This window comes from Saccopteryx leptura, chromosome 1 (assembly GCF_036850995.1).
Source record: "Saccopteryx leptura isolate mSacLep1 chromosome 1, mSacLep1_pri_phased_curated, whole genome shotgun sequence".
In the NCBI taxonomy this organism is placed as follows: Eukaryota; Metazoa; Chordata; class Mammalia; order Chiroptera; family Emballonuridae; genus Saccopteryx; species Saccopteryx leptura.
The window spans coordinates 13604887-13628310 of NC_089503.1; the positions used below are offsets into that span (position 1 = coordinate 13604887).

The 23424-nt window shown below is 37.3% G+C and overlaps 2 protein-coding genes across 2 annotated transcripts; one reads left to right on the forward strand and one right to left on the reverse strand.

Annotated features, from left to right (window-relative positions):
* The first annotated feature begins 420 nt into the window (after positions 1 to 420).
* On the forward strand, positions 421 to 1350 carry LOC136388583 (olfactory receptor 5AN1-like). Its single transcript, XM_066360407.1, has one exon. It carries the CDS (start codon positions 421 to 423, stop codon positions 1348 to 1350), a length of 930 nt encoding a protein of 309 aa, XP_066216504.1.
* Positions 1351 to 20894: 19544 nt separating this feature from the next.
* LOC136388584 (olfactory receptor 5AN1-like) lies at positions 20895 to 23207 on the reverse strand. The gene is given in 4 exon segments (XM_066360408.1): positions 20895 to 20988; positions 21661 to 22162; positions 22165 to 22490; positions 23146 to 23207. Coding segments are annotated over 3 exon segments (888 nt in total). The 5' UTR covers positions 22478 to 22490; positions 23146 to 23207; the 3' UTR covers positions 20895 to 20915.
* Between the last annotated feature and the right edge of the window lie 217 nt (positions 23208 to 23424).

Consider the following 23424-nt stretch of genomic DNA (forward strand, 5'->3'; position numbering starts at 1 on the left):
GCTGGTATATAGTATTAGGAATGTGAAGATTATGACCTGCTGAATAAAGAGGCACAATTCATTTACATGTGGTTGACAGGTATCTCACTCAGCACACCCCCCTTGGCTGTTCTGATTTAAGGCATAATTTCAATATACTCACACACAAAAAAGTAATATTTTAAGACATTTTGCTGACAGATTCTAGAAATGGGAAGTCGGGGTGCAATGAGCCAGGAATAGGGTAGTCTTCAATCCTAGGTCATGAGTGAGCAAGAAGAGAGAGAATCTTCCCACCACTGAGTGAATCATTTCCCTTTTCTAGTGCTGAATGGAAGAAAACAAATATAGCACATGTGAGAACTGTAATGCTCCCATTGCACCCGAGTCAGCAGTGTGTTCGTTCTCTTGTCTCTTTCTGATTTTAGGAGAACCAAGCCAATGATTGGGGGAAGAAATATCACAGAGATCACCCATTTCATCCTCTTGGGATTCTCAGATTTTCCCAGAATCATAGCAGGGCTGTTTGTTGTATTCCTGTTGATCTACATTATGACTCTGACTTGGAACCTATGTCTCATTGTCTTGATAAGAATGGACTCCCACCTCCACACACCCATGTACTTCTTCCTCAGTAACCTATCCTTCATAGATATCTGCTATGCGACCTCCACAGCCCCCAAGATGCTCTCCAACTTCTTCCAGGAGCAGCAGACGATCACCTTTGTGGGTTGTGCTGTTCAGTACTTTGTCTTTTCAACCATGGGACTTAGTGAGTCTTGTGTCATGGCAGCCATGGCTTATGACCGATATGCTGCCATTTGCAATCCACTTCTTTATTCATCAATCATGTTCCCCAGCCTCTGTGTTTGGATGGTGCTGGGGTCCTATTTGGCTGGACTCTCTGGTTCTATATCCCAGCTGTGTGCCATGCTTCAGCTCCGCTTCTGTGGGCCTAATGTCATCAACCACTTCTTCTGTGACATGCCCCAACTGCTAGTCCTTTCCTGCACTGACACTTTCTTTGTGCAACTCATGACGGCTATATTGATACTGATCTTTGGGATAATAAATGCCTTACTTATCATGACATCCTATGTCTATATTGTCTTCTTCATCATGAAGATCACTTCAGCTAGAGGCAGGTCCAAGGCTTTCAACACCTGTGCTTCTCACCTGACAGCAGTTACCCTCTTTTATATCTCAAGTATATTTGTCTACTTGAGCTCCAGCATCGGCGGTTCCTCCATCTTTGACAGGTTTGTATCAGTCTTTTACACCGCGGTGATTCCCATGCTGAATCCTTTGATTTACAGTCAGAGGAACAAGGAAATCAAAGATGCCTTAAAGAGGTTGGAAAAGAAGAGATAGTATTACTGTGGTCAATGATTCTGAGATTTTTGACAAATTTTTCTTATACTTACCCATGAATGGAGTATAATAAAGCACATAATATCTTTGGATAAACGAGGCTAAATTTCATATAATTACCACACCAAAATGGACCAACAGCTGACTCGAGTTCATGCAGTTATACTATCTTTAAGTCCTGGGGGTTCATTTCTTTCACCTTCCTTGAGTAATGACCTCATCATTTATTAACCTACCTGCAAGTATTTGGGAAACATCAAGGTTTAGAAACTTGTTGCTTTTTTTTGACTCTGAGATTGAGCCCTGTTCCATTTCAGGCTTCTGACCTTAAAGGGGAGATACCTAGCAGAGGCCCCCAGGAATGTAGAAACCTTGTCTCCCAAATATTCTGATGCAGTATGGGCCAGATGTGGTGGTGACCAAGGTTTCTTCTATGTTTCTGCCCATAATGGGAATGAACAGAGGGAGGGATGTGCTTTTAGAAAGAAACAAAGCCATATAATTGTTCTGGTTTACCTCTTGGAAAGGCTGGCTGAGATAGTTAATTTCTTTCTATGGTGTCCTTCACTGCTAATCATCTAACATCTTTTTGGCCAATCATAGTTTCTAACAGTTATAGTCTAAGAAGGGGGAGGTGATGTGAATTATAAAGAAGAATGGAATGAAGTATGTGGTCCCTTTAGTTCCATTTGCTTATGAGTCTAATGATGTAATTTCATCCATCTCATGTTCAGTGGGGATTTCTGATGAGAGATGATATTTAAAATCCATGCCCATAGCCAATAGCAATTTTTGATATAGTGGGACTCAAACTACTTTTGCTCACCCACATTAAATCTAGAAAAATTATTCTTGGTTCAGTCAGTGGGATTACACTGCCAAGTTATTTCTAACATTTTAATCATTTGTTCAACTTTGGTGTGAGGAAACTTGTGTGAGCATTCATTGTAATAATAGAATTTCTGCATATTCAATATTGAAGAGACTAAGAACAAATATGGAAAACTGCTATTGATTCTTTCCTATTGTCTGTGTTTAAGATTTTACATCCTTGAGATTTATGGTTATATGGATGGGTATATGATGGATGAAGTAGAAGGGTTAAAGTTATGTTAATACTGATATATTTCCAGGAAACCTCCATGGCCATTAAAAGAAATAGAAAGGGGTATAAACAAGATTCTTATCCTTGGCCACTATCTGAAGGAGGAAATAAAGCTTGTGGTTCTAGTGGTCTGATTAAAAAAAGGAACAAGATGGGTAACAACTTTGTTGATTTAACAGATTGCCCAAGCTTGAACAAGCTGATATAAAGTAGATACTATTATATTTACATAGAATACTTGGAGACTCATTGGATTTTTAATGAATGTTTTGAGAGTTTCCATTTTAATGTGTCACATGAATTATTCTGTTCAATTAAGCACTGTAAGTAAACAGGTAGTCGAAGCTTTTGCTAAATATTCCATGGGTTCACACACGAACAGGATCCAGATATGGGATTGTTGAACCTCTGGGAGACAACATGTGGATTTACTACATGCCAAGGATACTGTAGTATGAATAAAGGATGCTTGCTTGCTTCATGACCCCATCCAGCCATAGGTGTGTTCTTTGAAGCATTGCTCTTTCAAATATGTATAAATGTGTGGGATGCTTGTAAGGTGTCATGCAGAATCCTTAAGGAGACAGAACTCAGATGTTTGTAAGGGATATTTTTACTATATTTCACGGATGTACATTTTTATGGGTTCAGATGATCTCAGGGAGGTGATGAATAGGTATTTAGAAGTTAACATTTTGGGAGCTGCTGTGGATGGGTGAGGTTCTTGAGAACTGCTACCATCTGGGAACTGGCTTCATAGGCTGCTGTTGATAACCATTAACTAGAGCTACTGATGGTAAATACCATAAAAGTATTATTTTAAAGAAAAAATTGGGGAAAATAAAATACAATTATGTAGACTTGCCCCCGAAGAACGTTTAGACCAATGGTACATTGTAAATGGGGTAGTTTTATTTATTTTTTCCCATGTTTTGTTATTTGTGTATGGAAATGCAACTCATTTACTTATGTTGATTTTATAATCTGAAACTTTACTGAATTTGTTTGATTTTTAGTTCTAATTGTTTTGGGGAAGTTTTTAGGATATTTTACGTGTATAAAAACATCATGTGCAAATAGTGACAATTTTACTTAATTTTCTCCAATTTGATTGCTTCTTATTTCTTTATCTTGCCTGATTGCTCTAGCTAGGACTTCCACTACTATGTTGAATAAGAGTGGTGAGAGTGGGCATCCATGTCTTGTTTCTGATTTCACAGGAAAAACTCAATTTTTCTCATTGAGGATGATGTCAGCAGTAGGTTTATCATATATGGCTTTTAGTATATTGAGGTATGTTCCTTTTATATCTAAATTATTGAGTTTTTATCATGAGAGAATGTTGTGTTTTATCAAATCTTTTTTCTACTCAATTGAGATAATCATATAATTCTTATCTTTAATTTGTTAATGAGATGTCATATTTATTGATTTGTGTATGTTGAACTCTTTTTGCAACCCAGGGATAAATCCCAGTTGATCATAATGTATGATGCTTTTATTATATTGTTGAATTTGATTTGCTCATATTTTATTTATTTATTTATTTATTTGATCTGGCAAGCTCTGACTTTTTATTGGAATGTTTAATTCATTTACATTTAATATAATTATTAATATGGTTGGATTTATATCTGCCATGTTGCTGTATTCCATGGTTTTTTTTTTTTTTTTTTTTTTTTCCTTTTTGTATTTTTCCGAAGCTGGAAACGGGGAGGCAGTCAGACAGACTCTCGCATGCACCCGACTGGGATCCACCTGGCATGCCCACCAGGGGGTGATGTTCTGCCCATCCAGGACATCGCTCTGCCACAACCAGAGCTATTCTAGCACCTGAGGCAGAGGCCACAGAGCCATCCTCAGCACCCGGGCCAGCCCTGCTCCAATGGAGCCTCTGCTGCGGGAGGGGAAGAGAGAGACAGAGAGGAAAAAGAAGGGAGGATGGAGAAGCAGATGGGCGCTTCTCCTGTGTGCCCTGGCCGGGAATCGAACCCAGGACTCCCACACGCCAGGCCAATGCTCCACCACTGAGCCAACCGGCCAGGGCCCTGTTTTCCATGTTTTCTATATATTTTTCTCCTCTGTTATTCTTTTACTGTCTTCTGTATTAAACACATTTTCTAGTATACCATTTTAAATTCAGTTTTTCCTATATTTTTGAAGTAATTTTATTAGTGATTTCTGTAGTGATTGCAGTATCCATCTTTTTTTTTATAAATAAATTTTTATTAATGTTAATGGGGTGACATCAATAAATCAGGGTACATATATTCAAAGAAAACATGTCCAGGTTATCTTGTCATTCAATTATCTTGCATACCCATCAACCAAAGTCAGATTGTCCTCCGTAACCCTCTATCTAGTTTTCTTTGTGCTCCTCTCCCTCCCCTTCCCCTCTCCCTCCTTCTCTCCCATGCATCCCCTCTCCCCCACCCTTGGTAACCACCACACTCTTGTCCATGTCTCTTAGTCTCGTTTTTATGTCCCACCAATGTATGGAATCATGTAGTTCTTGTTTTTTTCTGATTTACTTATTTCACTCCATATAATGTTATCAAGATCCCACCATTTTGTAGTAAATGATCCGATATCATCATTTCTTATGTCTGAGTAGTATTCCATACTGTATATGTGCCACATCTTCTTTATCTAGTCTTCTATTGAAGGGCTTTTTGGTTGTTTCCATGTCTTGGCCACTGTGAACAATGCTGCAATGAACATGGGGCTGCATGTGTCTTTACGTATCAATGTTTCTGAGTTTTGGGGGTATATATCCAGTAGAGGAATTGCTGGGTCATAAGGTAGTTGTATTTTCAGTTTTTTGAGGAACCACCATACTTTTTTCCATAATGGTTGTACTACTTTACATTCCCACCAACAGTGAATGAGGGTTCCTTTTCCTCCACAGCCTCTACAACATTTGCTATTACCTGTCTTGTTGATAATAGCTAATCTAACAGGTGTGAGGTGGTATCTCATTGTAGTTTTGATTTGCATTTCTCTAATAACTAATGAAGATGAGCATCTTTTCATATATCTGTTGGCCATTTGTATTTCTTCCTGGGAGAAGTGTCTGTTCATGTCCTCTTCCCATTTTTTAGTTGGATTGTTTGTTTGTTTGTTGAGTTTTATGAGTTCTTTGTATATTTTGGATATTAGGCCCTTATCTGAGCTGTTGTTTGAAAATATCATTTCCCATTTAGTTGGCTGTCTGTTTATTTTGTTGTCAGTTTCTCTTGCTGAGCAAAAACTTTTTAGTCTGATGTAGTCCCATTCATTTATCTTTGCCTTCACTTCTCTTGCCTTTGGAGTCAAATTCATAAAATGCTCTTTAAAACCCAGGTCCATGAGTTTAGAACCTATGTCTTCTTCTATGTACTTTATTGTTTAAGGTCTTATATTTAGGTCTTTGATCCATTTTGAATTAATTTTAGTACAAGGGGACAAGCTGTAGTCGAGTTTTATTCTTTTGCATGTGGCTTTCCAGTTTTCCCAGCACCATTTGTTGAAGAGGCTTTCTTTTCTTCATTGTGTGTTGTTGGCCCCTTTATCGAAAATTATTTGACCATATATATGTGACTTTATTTCTGGACTTTCTATTCTGTTCCATTGGTCTGAGTGTCTAATTTTCTGCCAATATCATGCTGTTTTGATTGTCGTGGCCCTATAATATAGTTTGAAGTCAGGTATTGTAATGCCCCCAGCTTCATTCTTTTTCCTTAGCATTGCTTTGGCTGTTCGGGTTTTTTTATAGTTCCATATAAATCTGATGATTTTTTGTTCCATTTCTTTAAAAAATGTCATAGGAATTTTGATGGGAATTACATTAAATTTATATTGCTTTGGGTAATATGGCCATTTTGATTATATTTATTCTTCCTATCCAAAAACAAAAAATATTTTTTCATCTCATTGTATCTTTTTCGATTTCCTTTAACAATGCTTTGTAGTTTTTGTTATATAAGTTCTTTGCATTCTTTGTTATGTTTATTCTTAGGTATTTTATATTTTTGTTGCAATCGTGAAGGGGATTATTTTTTTGAGTTTGTTTTCTAATATTTCATTGTTGGCATATAGAAAGGCCATGGACTTTTGTATGTTAATTTTGTATCCTGCGACCTTACTGTATTGGTTTATTGTTTCTAGTAATCTTTTTGTGGAGTCTTTGGGGTTTTCAATGTATAGGATCATATCATCTGCAAAAAGTGATACCTTTACTTCTTCTTTTCCGATATGGATGCCTTTTATTTCTTTCTCTTGTCTGATTGCTCTGGTCAGAACTTCTAGCACCATGTTAAATAAGAGTGGAGAGAGTGGACAACCCTGTCTTGTTTCTGATTTAAGGTGGAAAGTCCTCAGTTTTATGCCATTTAATATGATGTTGGCTGATGGTTTATCATATATGGCCTTTATCATGTTGAGATATTTTCTTTCTATACCCATTTTGTTGAGTGTCTTAAACATAAAGTTGTGTTGTATTTTATCGAATGCCTTTTCTGCATCTATTGATAAGATCATGTGGTTTTTGTTCTTTGTTTTGTTGATATGCTGTATTACCGTTTTACATATGTTGAACCATCCTTATGATTCTGGGATGAATCCCACTTGATCATGATGAATTATTTTTTAATATATTGTTGTATTTGATTTGCCAGAATTTTGTTTATTATTTTATCATCTGTATTCATTAGAGATATTGGTCTGTAGTTTTCTTTTTTTGTGTCGTCCTTGCCAGGTTTTAGTATGAGTGTTATGTTGGCCTCATAAAATATGTTTGGAAGTATTGCTTCTTCTACAATTTTTTGGAAGACTTTGAGTAGAATAGGAACTAAGTCTTCTTTGAATGTTTGATAGAATTCACTAGTATAACCATCTGGGTCTGGACTTTTATTTTGGGGGAAGTTTTTAATAGTTTTTTTCTATTTCCTCTGTGCTAATTGGTCTGTTTAGGCTTTCTGCTTCTTCATGACTCAGTCTAGGAAGGTTGTATTGTTCTAGGAATTTATCCATTTCTTCTAGATTGTTGAATTTGATGGCATATAGTTTTTCATAGTATTCTACAATAATTCTTTGTATCTCTATGATGTCTGTGGTGATTTCTCCTCTTTCATTTTGGATTTTATTTATATGAGTCCTTTCTCTTTTTTCCTTGGTGACTCTTGCCAAGGGTTTGTCAATTTTGTTGATTTTTTCAAAGAACCAGCTCCTTGTTTTATTAATTTTTTCTATAGTTTTTCTGTTCTATTTCATTTATTTCTGCTCTGATTTTTATTATCTCCTTTCTTTGGCTGGTTTTGGGTTGTCTTTGTTCTTTTTCCAGTTCCTTAAGGTGTGAAGTTAAGTGGTTCACTTGGACTTTCTCTTGTTTGTTCATATAGGCCTGAAGTGATATCAACTTTCCTCTTATTACTGCTTTTGCTGCATCCCAGAGATTCTGATATGTTGTATTGTCATTTTCATTTGTCTGTATATATCTTTTGATCTCTGTGCTTATTTCTTCTTTGACCCATTCATTTTTTAAAAGTATGTTGTTTAATTTCCACATTTTTGTAGGTTTTTCCCCCCTCTATTTTGCAGTTGAATTCTAGTTTCAAGGCTTTATGATCAGAAAATATGCTTGGTACAATTTCAATTTTTCTGAATTTACTGATGTTATCTTTGTGGCCCAACATATGGTCAATTCTTGAGAATGTTCCATGTACACTAGAGAAAAATGTATACTCTGTCGCTTTGGGATGAAGTGTCCTGTAGATGTCTATCATATCCAGGTGCTCTAGTGTTTTGTTTAAGGCCAATATGTCTTTATTGATTCTCTGTTTGGATGGCCGGTCTAGAGCTGTAAGTGGTGTATTGAGGTCTCCAAGTATGATTGTATTTTTGTCAGTTTTTGTTTTTAGGCCAATAAGTAGCTGTCTTATATATTTTGGTGCTCCTTGGTTTGGTGCATATATATTAAGAATTGTTATGTCTTCTTGATTCAGTGTCCCCTTAGCCATTATGAAATGGCCATTTTTGTCTCTGAGTACTTTTCCTGTCTTGTAGTCAGCATTATCCGATATGAGTATTGCTACACCTGCTTTTTTTTGGATGTTATTTGCTTGGAGTATTGTTTTCCAGCCTTTCACTTTGAATTTGTTTTTATCCTTGTTGCTTAGATGTGTTTCTTGTAGGCAGCATATATTATAGTTGGATTTTTTTAAAATTCATTCTGCTACTCTGTGTCTTTTTATTGGTAAGTTTAATCCATTTACATTTAGTGTAATTATTGATACTTGTGGGTTCCCTATTACCATTTTATAAATTGCTTTCTGTTAGTTTTGTATATTGTTTGATTCTTTTCTTTTGTTTTTCTATCCTTTGTTTTTGTTTGTTTGTAGTCCATACTTCTTTCTTCTGTTGTTACCTTTTTAAAGTCAAGTGATTCTGTGGTGGTTTTTTCAAGTGTGGTTACCATTAAGTATTGAAAAGGGTACCTACCATATTCATTGTAGTACCCTATCTTATGAGTGTTTCTGCGCTTCATCGTCCTTTGCTACTGTTAGTCTCCGTCCTCTCCCTCCTTTTTTTTCTTTTGTTGTCACAGTTTAAATTTGGTTTTATTTTGTTCTTGGTGGAGTTGTTACTTGTGGTTTTGATTTGTTTTGTTCTTTAAGTCTGGTTGGAAAACCCCCTTTAGGATTTCCTGGAGTGGGGGCTTTGTGATGATAAATTCTCTCATCATTTCTGTATTTGTGAATGTTTTTATTTCTTCTTCGTACTTGAAGGATAGCTTTGATGGGTATAGTACTCTTGTCTGAAAGTTCCTCTCTTTCAGGGCTTTAAATATTGGGGTCCACTCTCTTCTATCTTGAAGAGTTTCTGCTGAGAAATCCGATGATAATCTAATAGGCCTTCCTTTATATATGTATTCTTCTTTTCCCTGGCTGCCTTGAGAATTTTTTTTTTGTCGTTGGTTTGTGCCATCTTTATTATGATGTGCCTTGGAGTAGGTTTGTTGTAGTTTAGAAAACTCAGTGTTCTGTTTGCTTCTTGAATGTGAAGCTTTAGTTCTTTCCACAGGCTTGGGAAGTTCTCGTCTATTATTTGTTTGAGTATATTCTCCATTCCATTTTCTCTCTCTTCTCCCTCTGATATACCTATTATTCTTATGTTATTCTTTTTGATGGAGTCAGACAATTCCTGTAGGGCTTTCTCATTTTTTATTTTTATTTTTGAGTCTCTTTCTTCTCTCTGTTGTGCCTGAAGTTGCTTGTCTTCTATGTCACTAATCCTACCTTCTATCTGGCCTGTTCTATTAAGTAAGCTTGTTACTTCATTTTTTAGCTCGTGAATTGAGTTTTTCATTTCTGTTTGATTTGTTTTTACAGTTTCAATTTCCTTGGAAATATATTCTTTGTGTTCATTGAGTTGTTTTCTGAGCTCCCTAAATTGCCTTTCTGTGTTTTCTTGTATATCTCTGAGTATTTTTAGGATTTCTATTTTAAATTCTCTGTCATTTAGCTCTAAGTTTTCCAATATATTAAATTTTTTCTCCATAGATTTTTCCACATCTATCTGTGTTACTTCTCTATCTTTTGTATCCATGATATTCAATTTCCTTTTTCTTAATGGCATCTGAGGGTGGTCTTGCTGATAGCACTAATGAGAATTAATAAGGAATAAAAAGTAAAATAAATGGAAAAAAATGGAAAAAATATTTGGAAGAATAAAAACCCACACAAAAAAACAATAATAATTTATTATTTCCCCCCTTTTCTTTCTTCTCTTTCCCTCCTCCTTAGGAAAATATCGTGATAACCTGTGAATTTTTTTTATGCTTAATGGAACAAAAACTGCTTATAATGGAAGGTCTGGGTTGGGGGGAAGTGTTCACGGGGCAAAAAAGGTAGTAGGGACCTACAAAATGCAAAAAAGGAAGAAATCTTGGTCAAGTATAAAATGATTTGCTTGTAAACGATGGTCGACTAAGAGATATAATGAGAGGGATAAGAGGGAAACAGAGAAAAGGAGGGAAAAAAAACTATTGTATTAAGTGAAGCAAAGACTAAATAGAGTGGAGATCCTTGGTTGGGAGGAATGCTAATGAGTTAAAAAGTGAAGTAAAAAGCACCCAAAATGCCACAAAAAATAACTTGAGTCCCAAATTAAATAATTTGTTTGTGATTGAGGATTGAATGAGAGGAAAAGTAAAAGAAGAAAAGAAGAAACTAATAGAAAGGGAGAAATAAGAAAAAGGGGAAAGAGAAAGGAAGGGATAAAAAGGAAGAGAAAGAAACAAAGAGAGAGAGAGAGAGAGAGAGAGAGTTAAGGGTTTTGGAGTATAACCCTCATGGAGAGTAAGGAAGAAGAAAAGAAATAAAATATAACACTTATGGGTAGTGTAGTTCAAGAAAAGGGAAGAATAAGATGGGCAGAGAATTAAAGAACCAAGGTGGAGGAAATAGAAATAATAATAATAAAGGCAAGAAGATAAAAGTAACCAAAAAAATAGTGGAACAAGTTATAAAGTCTGTGGATTTTTCTTGATTTTGAGAGGTTAACTTCTTCCTTTTTCTTTCCTCTTCCTCTTGCTGGTCGGTGACTCTGTACCCCAGGCTCTGCCCTTGTGTCATGATTAGGTAGGGATTTGCAGTTGATGAGATTCTAGAGCAATGTCATATAGTTGGCTTCAGTCTCATTGGTAGTCAAGGCTTGTTAGCGTTTGCAGGCTCCGACAATGAGAGAGTCTGTTTTCCCGGAGACTTTCTCCTAGTCTCCCCTTCCTGAATTAGCAGCCTGGTGATTCAGCTATGAGGCTGCCACTTCCTCTGCCTGGGAAGTAAGAGGCTTCAAGAGCTGGCAAATTCCCACTCTTACCCCACTCAATGCAGGGTTTTAGGTAAGGCTCTGGCAGTTAGAACCGCCAGCGTAATTTGGTGGGGCTGGGAGCCAATTGCTCTCAAGGTGACTTTCAATGAACCTCTAGGCCTGTTCAGCATGCATAGCCCTCTGTGGGCCCACTTTCCCCTGGCTTTCCACACTTTGTAGCCTGTTTGGCTGGGAAGAAGATGCCTCATTCACTGCCTGCAGTACAGGTCTTAACATCTGCCAAGTCTCTCTTGTTAGCATATATCCCTGAGTATGAAAGCTCTGTCAATCAGAAGTTGCCCCCACCCCTTTAGCAAGAGGCACTAAAGAATATCATGCCTCTTGTCTTGGATCGCTGAACTGAACTGAGAGAGATCTTGTCAATTAGAGCCCCGTAGGTCAGTTGGGAAGTGCGCAGACTGTGGGTTAAGCTAATTTCAGTGGTTGGATCCACAGATGTGCTCCAGGACAGACTGTAAGCCACCCGCGTGCCCCTCCCACGATGCTTGATTGTTAGTTTGAATGGCTGGGTGAAGCGCCCCGCTTGGGGAGAGAAGCTCGGGCATAGGGAAGTTCACTTTGGCACACTCCCCGCTTGCTGCTGGCGGTTGGGGTGCTCTGGGCACGTGGACAAATAGGGTGCTCTGGGTGCGTGGGTGAATGGGGTGCTCTGAGTGTGCCCACGGTTGGGGATGCTGGAGGCGCACTCACGGCAGGCCACTGGGGACGCTTGCAGCACACCGAATCAGGGCGCAGGGCACATGGTTTCTCACAGCACACAGGCAGCTGCTCGCCGCAGGTGGGCTGTTGCAGTGAGGGTGGGCAGTTGCTTGCTTGGTTTGACTCACCACAGGCACACTTCCTCCTCAGCTTGAACAAATGTCCCTGTGCAGTTAGCTTCCTCCACACCCTCAGCTCCATCACGACTCTCAGTTCCAAGTGAAAGCAGCCCTTTCACCTTCAGTGTGTGTGGAACTCCCAGATAGATTGCTCCAACAATAGATTTTTTTGTCTCTAGTTGATGAACTTGTTGAAATTTTGGATGCGCTGCTCACGGCACAATTCCATGACGTCACTCTAGTTTTGTTCTTTATATCTGGTTGGAAAACCCCATTTAGTATTTCCTGGAGTGGGGGATTTCTGATGATAAATTCCCTCATCTTTTCTGTATCTGAGAATGCTTTTATTTCTTCTTCGTATTTGAAGGATAGCTTTGATGGGTATAGTATTCTTGGCTGAAAGTTCCTCTCTTTCAGGACTTTAAATATTGGCATCACTCTCTTTTAGCTTGTAGAGTTTCTACTGAGAAATCCGATGATAATCTAATAAGCCTTCCTTTTTATGTTGTATTCTTCTTTTCCCTGGCTGCCTTGAGAATTTTTTCTTTGTCATTGGTTTGTGCCATTTTCATTATGATGTGCCTTGGAGTAGGTTTGTTGTGGTTAAGAAAACTCGGTGTTCTGTTTGCTTCTTGAATGTGAAGCTTTAGTTCTTTCCACAGGCTTGGGAAGTTCTCGTCTATTATTTGTTTGAGTATATTCTCCATTCCATTTTCTCTCTCTTCTCCCTCTGATATACCTATTATTCTTATGCTATTCTTTTTGATGGAGTCAGACAATTCCTGTAGGGCTTTCTCATTTTTTAAAATTTTTGAGTCTCTTTCTTCTCTCTGTTGTGCCTGAAGTTGCTTGTCTTCTATGTCACTAATCCTACCTTCTATCTAGCCTGTTCTATTAGCTAAGCTTGTTACCTCATTTTTCAGTTCATGAGTTGAGTTTTTCATTTCTGTTTGATTTGTGTTTATAGTTTCAATTTCCTTGGAAATATATTCTTTGTGTTCATTGAGTTGTTTTCTGAGCTCCCTAAATTGCCTTTCTGTGTTTTCTCGTATATCTCTGAGTATTTTTTAGGATTTCTATTTTAAATTCTCTGTCATTTAGCTCCAAGGTTTCCAATATATTAAATTTTTCTCCATAGATTTTTTTTCATCTATCTGTGCAACATCTCTGTCTTTTGTATCCATGATATTCAATTTCCTTTTTCTTATTAGTATCTGAGGGTGGTTTTGTTGATAACACTTAGTTTTCAGTGTGTGGGACTTCTAGACGCTCCAAGGATAGATTTTTCTGTCTCTGATTGAAGAACTTGTTGAAATTTTGGGGAGATTTATTGGTAGCACTCCTCACGGTGCCATTTCTCTGATGTCACTCTCTATTTCCCTTGCCAGTAAAGATAAATCAGCAAATATATTGCTGTGAGAGATGTCAGAGAGCTTACTGCCTATGTTTTCTTCTAAGATGCTTATGGTTTCCTGACTTACATTTAAGTCTTTTATCCATTTTGAGTTTATTTTTGTGAATGGTGTGAGTTGGTGGTCTAGTTTCATTTTTTTGCAGGTAGCTGACCAATTTTCTCAACACCATTTGTTAAAGAGACTGTCTTTACTCCATTGTATGCTATCACCACCCTTGTCAAATATCAATTGTTCATAAAGGTGTGGGTTTATTTCTGGGTTCTCTGTTCTGTTCCATTCATCTATATGCATGTTTTTTAAAATTAATTAATTAATTCATTCATTCATTTTAGATGAGAGAGAGAGAGAGAGAGAGAGAACTGGGGGAGGAGCAGAAAGCATCAACTTCCATATGTGCCTTGACTGGGCAAGCCCAGGGTTTCAAACCGGCAACCTCAGCAGTCCAGGTCGACGCTTTATCCACTGCGCCACCACAGGTCAGGCTATATGCCTGTTCTTATGCCAGTACCAAGCTGTTTTGAGTACAGTCGTCTTGTAGTATAACTTAATATCAGGAAGTGTGATACCACCCACTTTATTCTTCCTTTTCAAGATTGCTGAGGCTATTCATGTTCGTTTTTGGTTCCATATAAATTTTTTGTAATATTTGTTCTATATTTTTGAAGTATGTCCTTGGTATTTTAATAGGAATTGCATTGAATTTATAAGTCACTTTGGGTAATATGGACATTTTAATAATTTTTATTCTTCCTAGCCATGAACACAGTATAAGCTTCCACTTGTTTGTATCTTCCTTGATTTCTTTTATCAATGTTTTATAGTTTTCTGAGTTCAAGTCTTTAACCTGCTTGGTTAAATTTACTCCTAGGTATTTTTTTGTTGTTGCAGTAGTGAAGGCAATTTTCTTAATTTCTCTTTCAGATAGATCATTGTTGGTGTATAAAAATGCCTCTGATTTCTGAGTATTAATTTTATATCCTGCCACTTTGCTGAATTCATTTATCAGGTCCAGTAGTTTTTTGACTGTGTGACTGTGTGAGGGTTTTCTAGGTACAGTATCATATCATCAGCAAATAATGATAGTTTTACTTCTTCTTTTCCAATTTGGATGCCTTTTATTTCTTCTTCTTGTCTGCTTACTGTGGCTAGGACTTCCCGAACTATATTGAATAAGAGTGGTGAAAGGGGGCACCCCTGCCTTGTTCCTGATCTTAAGGGGATTGCTTTTACTTTTTGCCCATTGAGTATGATGTTGGCTGTGGGCCTGTCATAGATGGCTTTTATCATGTTGAGGTATGTTCCCTGTATCCCCACTTTGCTGAGAGTTTTGATCATAAATGGGTGATGGATTTTATTGAATGCTTTTTCTGCATCTATTGATATTATCATGTGGTTTTTGTCCTTCCTTTTGTTTATGTGAAGAATCACATTGATTGATTTGCGAATATTGTACCAGCCTTGCCTCCCCAAAATGAATCCCACTTGATCATGGTGTATGATTTTTTTCATGTATTGCTGGATCCAGTTTGCTAATATTTTGTTGAGAATTTTAGCATCTAAATTCATCAGGAATATTGGCCTATAGTTTTCTTTCTTTGTGTTGTCTTTGCCTGGTTTTGGAATCAGTATTATGCTTGCCTCATAAAAGGAGCTTGGAAGTTTTCCCTCCTCTTGAATTTTTTGAAATAGCTTGAGAAGTATAGGAGTTAGTTCTTCTTTGAATGTTTGGTAGAATTTGCCCGTGAAACCATCTGGCCCAGGGCTTTTGTTTGTTGGGATTTTATGGATAACTGTTTTGATCTCATTTGTTGTAATCGGTCTATTTAGGTTTTCTGATTCTTCCAGATTGATTTTTGAAAGATTACATTTTTCAAGGAATTTGTCCATTTTACCTAGGTTGTCTAATTTTTTGGCATACAGTTCTTCATAGTATTTTCTTATAATCCTTTGTATTTCTGCTGTGTCAGTTGTTACTTCTCCACCCTAATTTCTAATTTTATTTATTTGAATCCTTTCTCTGTTTTTCTTGGTGAGTCTGGCTAAGGGTTCATTGATCTTGTTTACTTTTTCAAAGAATCAGCCTCATCTATAAATGGGACTAATCATACCACTTTATGGGGTTGTTGCAGGTATGACATAAAGGACTTAAAACATTTAGGGCTTATTTACTAAGTACCATTACCATTGACATCTTTCTTTGTGAAAGAAAAAATAAGGCAGAACTAATGCTACTAGAGCAGGGGTCTCATACTCGTGGCCCGCTGGCCCCGCCCAACAATTTTGTTGCGGCCTGCAGACTAATAAAACTTCGTGGATTAGTCTGCGGGCCAGTCTGCGGGCCACACAAAATTGTTGGGCGGGCTGCATGCGGCCCACGGGCCGCGTGTTTGAGACCCCTGTACTAGAGTATCATGGAGCTCTTCATAAAATTATTTCCTAGATTAAATGGTATCTAAGCCTAGACTCAAGAATATTGTTAGCAAATGAGTGTATATGTTTCTATCTGTAGTGTTCTGTTATCTCCCACTCAGATAGATTTTAATCTCCTAATACCACACACTCTGTACAATACATGGAGAGTGAGATGTCTCACTACTGTATTTAATGATAAACACTTCATATACTAATATCTGCATAATAATAAACCTATGTAAAGTACATTAATAAATGATTCTTTCACCCATTTTGGGATATGAAACTAAAAACTCTTATTTTTGTTCCATTTTAATTATGGTTTTATGAACTGTGAAATCCTGCTGTTTATTCTTAAAATAGAATGCTGCCAATATAATTTACAGGATATTTTACCCAATACAAGTTAGACTCAATGAAAATACTTTGAAAACATAAACTGGCATATACAACATCTCCAAAACCTCAATGTAATAGAAATAATTTAATAAAACTAACTCAAAGTTTTGCTCGGTAAGTTGCACTAAAATTCTTCACCTTCATATTAAATCTGGTAATAGAGGCAGCCATGACTAAAAGTACTCCACATAACTTTTCTCACAAAAGAGTGAGGCATTGTGGACTGTCTAACTTATTTATGATAACATTTATCTTGTTATGGTTTGCTAAGCTAGAGGAAAAGAAAAATATTCTGATATCTTAACTCCCTTTGATTACATTTTTGCATGTGTTTACTGTCTCCCAAGACAGTCTGTAGAAGAAAGATGAATAGTATAAATATTTGTTGGATATTTACTCTGTGGATCTAACTAATCAAAACTCGATTTCCAGTGCTGATTTCATATTAAGGACACGGTCAGTTTGCAAGGTTGTGCAAGATACCAAGTCAGGTTAAGAAAACCAGGAATGTTGCTGAATAAAGAACAATGTAAGAAAAGGGGATAGTTACACCAGCACTACTTCTGCTTGGAGTGGGGTGGTTGTGATCTCTGTACCACCCAGAATAGTGTCTCCAAATATTCAGAGTCTCCAAAGATGGAGATGCTATGCATGAAAGCTATTTGGAGTATTTCAAAAGGCCTGTGGTATTTTAAATGATCACTTGTCTTATGATTATGGCGTGACTAGCTTGTATTTTGCTACTCAGAACTTATCAATCAAAGCTATATATGCGAATGGAAATCAGATTCATTATTACTTTAAAAACAGAAGCTTCAAGAAAATATTAAATGGATAGAATATTTGGGATGGATAAATTTTAAAAACAGAGAGGCATGTTTTGATATTAGAAAATAACCTTTAAATTTAATAAATTATTTTGGATTCAACACTCTATTAACTTTTACAGTGTGTTATGATTTATAGATGTTGTCTCATTAGATTTTAAGTGATCCTATTATCCCCATTTTACAGGTGAATAAAACAAGTTAACAGAGTTCAAGATCACAGCATTAAGAAATTATAACTCATCATCTGCCCCTTCCTGCAGAATAATACCTGCAATTCTAGGTTAGAGATTGATCTTTTCATTGAAGGTCAGAAAACGTGCATAAGGAGAAAGAGAACCTAAGGAACAACCCTCAGTGGACGGTGTGGAAGTGAGGGAGAGGAAAGGGCTGAATGGAGGAGACTGAGGACCATAAACCGTGTTCCTCATAGGTCCTGCAGGGAGGAAAATGGCAATATTGAGATAGCACAGAATTCGCTGATCTCTAAACCTTGCCCTTACACCTTGATCCAGATCCCCCAGGAAGGCAGCGTTCATGCCAAAGGTTAAAACTGCTTGCTTCTTTTTGAAGAAATTTTCCAGGTATGCCTTATCCCACTCCAGGATGGGAGGTTTGGGCCATGAAGCTTGCTGTCCACTCACAGCAAGAGAGATGCCTACAGTTAGGGATCCTCTTAAACGTGCTATTAAAGGGCAGAGACAACAGGAGAAACAATTAGAGGGAGGAAACTCTTCAGGTGCCTGCTTTCTGGGATCATGGTTGTCATGGAGTCTTTGTCCCTGCAAATTTCACGTCCCACTTTTCCACGTCCCTTCTGCATCCATTCCCCACAATCCAATCATGATCTCATGGTTGTAACTTTTCTTTTAATGAACTTGGAGTTATTAGTGGTAGAACACACCTACAAATCATCCAGTTCAACACCCTCAGTTTTCAGGGGAGGAACCTGAGCCAGACCAGCTAAGGGACCGGCCGAAGATGACATGCTCACCAGGATTACAGCTTTATGACACGTATGTGAGCTCTTCCTTGTTTATAAAGCATTCCCATTTTAGAAACATACATGCGACATTTTCTCAACTCTTTGCCCTGAGTCATCACCACGCAGCCCTGTGAAGTGGACATATCATTATTCCCCATGTGTAAGTGAAGAAATCGAGGCAAATAAGAAATATGATAAAACTAATTCATGACAGAGCCATGACTAATCATGGTTACAACCATGGGCATTGGTATCAGGCAATCTGGACTGGATTTCAGGTCTTCCATTTTCTGGTTGTGTGATCTTGAGTCAATCAACCTCTCCAAGCCTCAGCACTGTTAACTATAAAAGGAGACCGACAGTAACAACTACTTCACAGAGTAGCTCTTCATAGAGAATTCATGTAGACAATGCTAATAATGCATTTAGAATGTGTCGTACACATTACGCCTTCTATTTTTAATAGGTATTGTATAATTTAAGTGTTCTGAATTGGAAGGCTTTTTTAACATATTATATGGCATTACTAATGCTTCATTAAAAATATCTACTTAAGATTATTTCTACAATCATTGTTTCCTTTTTTTTAATGGAGCTCATCTACCTTGCCATTACTAGGGATACAGAGATGTTTTAGGAAGATATCATTTTTGTTTTGATCTACTTCTACAGAGAAAGGAGTAGGTGGGGGCAACGAGTTAACTATTTTATTTAACTCTTAATAATAGGGTAGTAGTTTTATGTTCCCCCTGAAAAGAACTGTAATAATTTAAGCCTTTAAACTGAACAGATTCTTAAGATAGTTTTGCTATAACACTGAAAGTATAAAATGTGTGGTACTACGTTCAGGCCACGGAGGCCATGTTTCTGAACGTCATTTTTGTTCCACAGGTCACACTTAGTGAGAGTTAGAGGAATTGTTACTATTGATCTATTCAAAAGAACATAGCAGACTTCAATATGCCCAAAGGTTCTACCTGTCAAGTGGAGGTAATTTCTCACCTGCCAACTTCACTTGCAGTAGAAAGCTATCAATGTAACTATATGAAGTGCAAAGTGTTACATAAATAATAACGTCACATGTTTGTGATGTAGTCCATAAACTCCTGTTTGAAAAATATATATCTATTTTTAATTTTTTTATTTTTAAAAATTAGCCTGGACCGTAGCAGCATGGTAAATAGAGCATCAAGCTGGAACACTGAGGTCACTGGGTCAAAACCCTGGGTTTGCCTGGTCAAGACACATATGACAAGCAATCAATGGACAGCTAAAAGGGAAGCAACTATGCATCGATACTTCTCATTCCCTCCACCACTCCCTGTATTATCCACAAAGTCAAGTTATGGAAACAACCTAAGTGTCCATCAATGGATGAATGGATAATGAAGACATAGAGTATACATTCAATAGAATATTACTCAGCTATCAGAGTGAAGACAATTCTGCAATTTGTAACAATGTGGATGAAACTTGAGGGTATTATGATAAGTGAGAAAAAGACAGAGAAAGGCAAATGCTGTATGATATCACTAATATATGGAATCAAAAAAGCTGAACTTTAGAAACAGAATATAATGGTGGTTACCAGAGGATATGGAGCACAGGAATTGGGGAAATATCTTTAAAAGGGTCAAACTTGCAACTAGACAATGAGTAAGTTCTGGAAACCTAATGCACAGGATAGTGATTACAACTAACACTGTATTTTAAACACTTAGCAGAGGTATGTCTCTTAGTGAAGTCCTCTTGGCCCCTTTAAAACAAACTTCTCATACATTCTTACACATTTTTAAAGAGCAATACTTCAAAAAACATCCTTATGCCTAGATGCAGTAACCACTTATCCTTTATTCATCTCACCATTTCCTTGGAATCAGGTAAGACCTCACATGCTCTGCCAAAATTTCAGCAATTTCCCATTTCTCCATCCTGTACATGTATGCACTCACGGAAAATACTCCTTCACTTATAGTTCTTAATTAAACAGAATAGTTCATGGGATTCATCAGAATTGAACCCAAAACAACATTAAAAATGTAATGAATGTCCAAAAAATAATACATAAAGGTAATGATGTTTCTTTTATATCATTTTTAAAGTCTGGGTGACCTGGCAAATCAAAAGTCAGTGTTGTTATCCACCTTGTTGCGCTTTTATACCAGATCACTGGGACCACAAGCTTTATGTTTCACTTCAGTAAACTATGAAAACTGGCCAGAATTGAGAACCCTGCCTATTCTGTTTCCTCTTCTGGCCCTTGAGGTTTCCTGGAAACTACCAGCATTAAAGTAACTCTAACCATTCTACTCCACCCATCATATCACTCCATATAACCATAAATCTCCAGGACATAAAATATTGAACACAAACAATAAGAAAGAATGTGTAGCAGTTTTCCATATTTATTCTTAGTCTCTGCTATATTGAATATTTAATAATCTATTATTACAATGAGTTCTCACACAAACATGTATAGATATTTGAAATAGCAGAAATGATTTAGAAGGGTTCTTTTGTTGGCCATACACCAAGGGTAAATGTTCCAGATTCAATGGAGAAAGAGACGTTTGAGTGCTACAATATCAGAAAGTGCTATTGACTATGACATTGATTTTGAATAACACTCTCCTAAAAAATCCTCAATACACACTAGATGCAAAATATGATATCATCAAACTCATAAGTAAATGAAACTAAAGCGACTACATACTTCATTCCATTCTTCTTAATGATTCACATCACTCCTTCCGTAGACAATAAGTGGTAAAGACTAAGATATGACCAAAAATGTATCAGATAATTAAAGCTGAAAGAAACCATAGAATGATATTATCAGGACAATTGTATGGCTTTGTTTCTTTCCAAAAGCACATCCATTCTCTCTGTTCATTCTCATTATGTGCAGAAACATAGAAGAAACATTGATCACCACCATGTCTGGACTATGCTGCATCAGAATATTTGGGAGACAAGGTTTCTACATTCCTGGGGGCCTCTGCCAGGTATCTACCCTTTAGAGTCAGAGGCCTGAAATGAAACAGGGCTCAATCTCAAAATAAAAAATAAACAAGTTTTTAAACCTTGATGTTTCACAAATACTTGCAGGTAGGTTAATAAATGATTAGGTCATTCCTCAAAAAGGATGAAAGAGATGAACCCCCAGAACTTAAAGATATTGTGATTGTGTGGACTCAAGTCAGCTGTTAGTCCATTTTGGCATGCTAATTGTGTGAAATTCAGCCTCTTTTGATCAAAGGTAGTGTGAATTTTAATATACTCCATTCATGTGCATGTTATTGTGGTTTAAGGCAATTTTGATGAGACAAAATCTGTCAAAAAATCTCAAAATCATTGACCACAACAATATCCTCTCTTCTTTTGCAACCTCTTTAAGGCATCTTTGATTTCCTTATTCCTCAGACTGTAAATCAAAGGATTCAGCATGGGAATCACCACAGTGTAAAAGACTGATACAAACCTGTCAAAGATGGAGGAACTGCCAATGCTGGAGTTCAAGTAGACAAATATACCTGAGGTATAAAAGAGGGTAACTGCTGTCAGGTGAGACGCACAGGTGTTGAAAGCTTTGGACCTGCCTCTAGCTGAAGTGATCTTCATGATGGAGAAGACAATATAGACATAGGATATCATGATAAGTAAGGCATTTATTATCCCAAAGATTAGTGTCAATATAGCTGTCATGAGTTGCATAAAGAAAGTGTCAGTGCAGGACAAGACTAGCAGTTGGGGCATGTCACAGAAGAAGTGGTTGATGACATTAGGCCCACAGAAGCGGAGCTGAAGCATGGCACACAGCTGGGATATAGAACCAGAGAGTCCAGCCAAATAGGACCCCAGCACCATCCAAACACAGAGGCTGGGGGACATGATTGATGAGTAGAGAAGTGGATTGCAAATGGCAGCATATCGGTCATAAGCCATGGCTGCCATGACACAAGACTCACTCAGTCCATGGTTGAAAAGACAAAGTACTGAACAGCACAACCCACAAAGGTGATTGTCTGCTGCTCCTGGAAGAAGTTTGAGAGCATCTTAGGGGCTGTGGAGGTCGCATAGCAGATATCTATGAAGGATAGGTTACTGAGGAAGAAGTACATGGGTGTGTGGAGGTGGGAGTCCATTCTTATTAAGACAATGAGACATAGGTTCCATGTCAGAGTCATAATGTAGATCAACAGGAATACAACAAACAGCCCTGCTATGATTCTGGGAAAATCTGAGAATCCCAAGAAGATGAAATGGGTGATCTCTGTGATATTTCTTCCCCCAATCATTGGCTTGGTTCTCCTAAAATCAGAAAGAGACAAGAGAACGCACTGCTGACTTGGTTGACATGGGAGCATTATAGTTCTCACATGTGCCAATTTTTTTCCTCAATAGAGCACTGGAAGAGGAGAAATGCTTCACTGTCCTGGTTGGAAGGACCCCATTTTTTCCTCTCAAATTGTCCAGAAGACCTAGTCAGTTGCTTCAGGTTCTCAATTATTTCATGAAGTCTCATAAAAATTAAAAGATATATAAAAACATAACTAACAACTTAGAAAGCAAATAAAATTCTATAATTATTATATTTAAAGTAAAAATAATTGATTAAAATAACAGCCTTTTAAAAGACCTCTGATAATTCAATATATAGCTTCTGCTTTATAACAGTAAAGCCTAAGAGGCATCATTGCAGAATAAATTTGAAATAGCTCTTCCTCTCCCAGGTAATCATCTAAAGATTTAATTATTTTTTCTTCACCTTCTGAGGAAAGTTATCATGTGTGTAATAACTTATGAAATTTTAAAGCAAATATATTTAAAATAATAAGTGAGGGAAAGGGAAGGGCTGAATGGGAGAGACTGAAGACCTTATAAGCCTTGCTCCATGTATGCCCTGCTGAAAGAATCACACAAATACTGAGATGACACATGATCCACTGTTTCCTCTAAATCTTACCCTTTCACCTTGACCCAGATCCCCCAGGAAGACAGAGTTTTTGCCAAAGGCTGAACTTGCTTCTTTTCAAAAGAATTTTCCAAGTGGGCCCTATCATACTCCAAGACGAGGGAGCTTTTCGCCATGAAGCTGGCTGTCCATTCACAGCAAGAGAGATGCCCACAACTGGGGATCCTCTTAAATGTGCTACTAAAGGGCAGAGGCAACAGGACAAAAGACAATTAGAGGGAGAAAACTCTTCAGGCCCTTGCTCTCTAGAGTCATAAATATCATGGGATT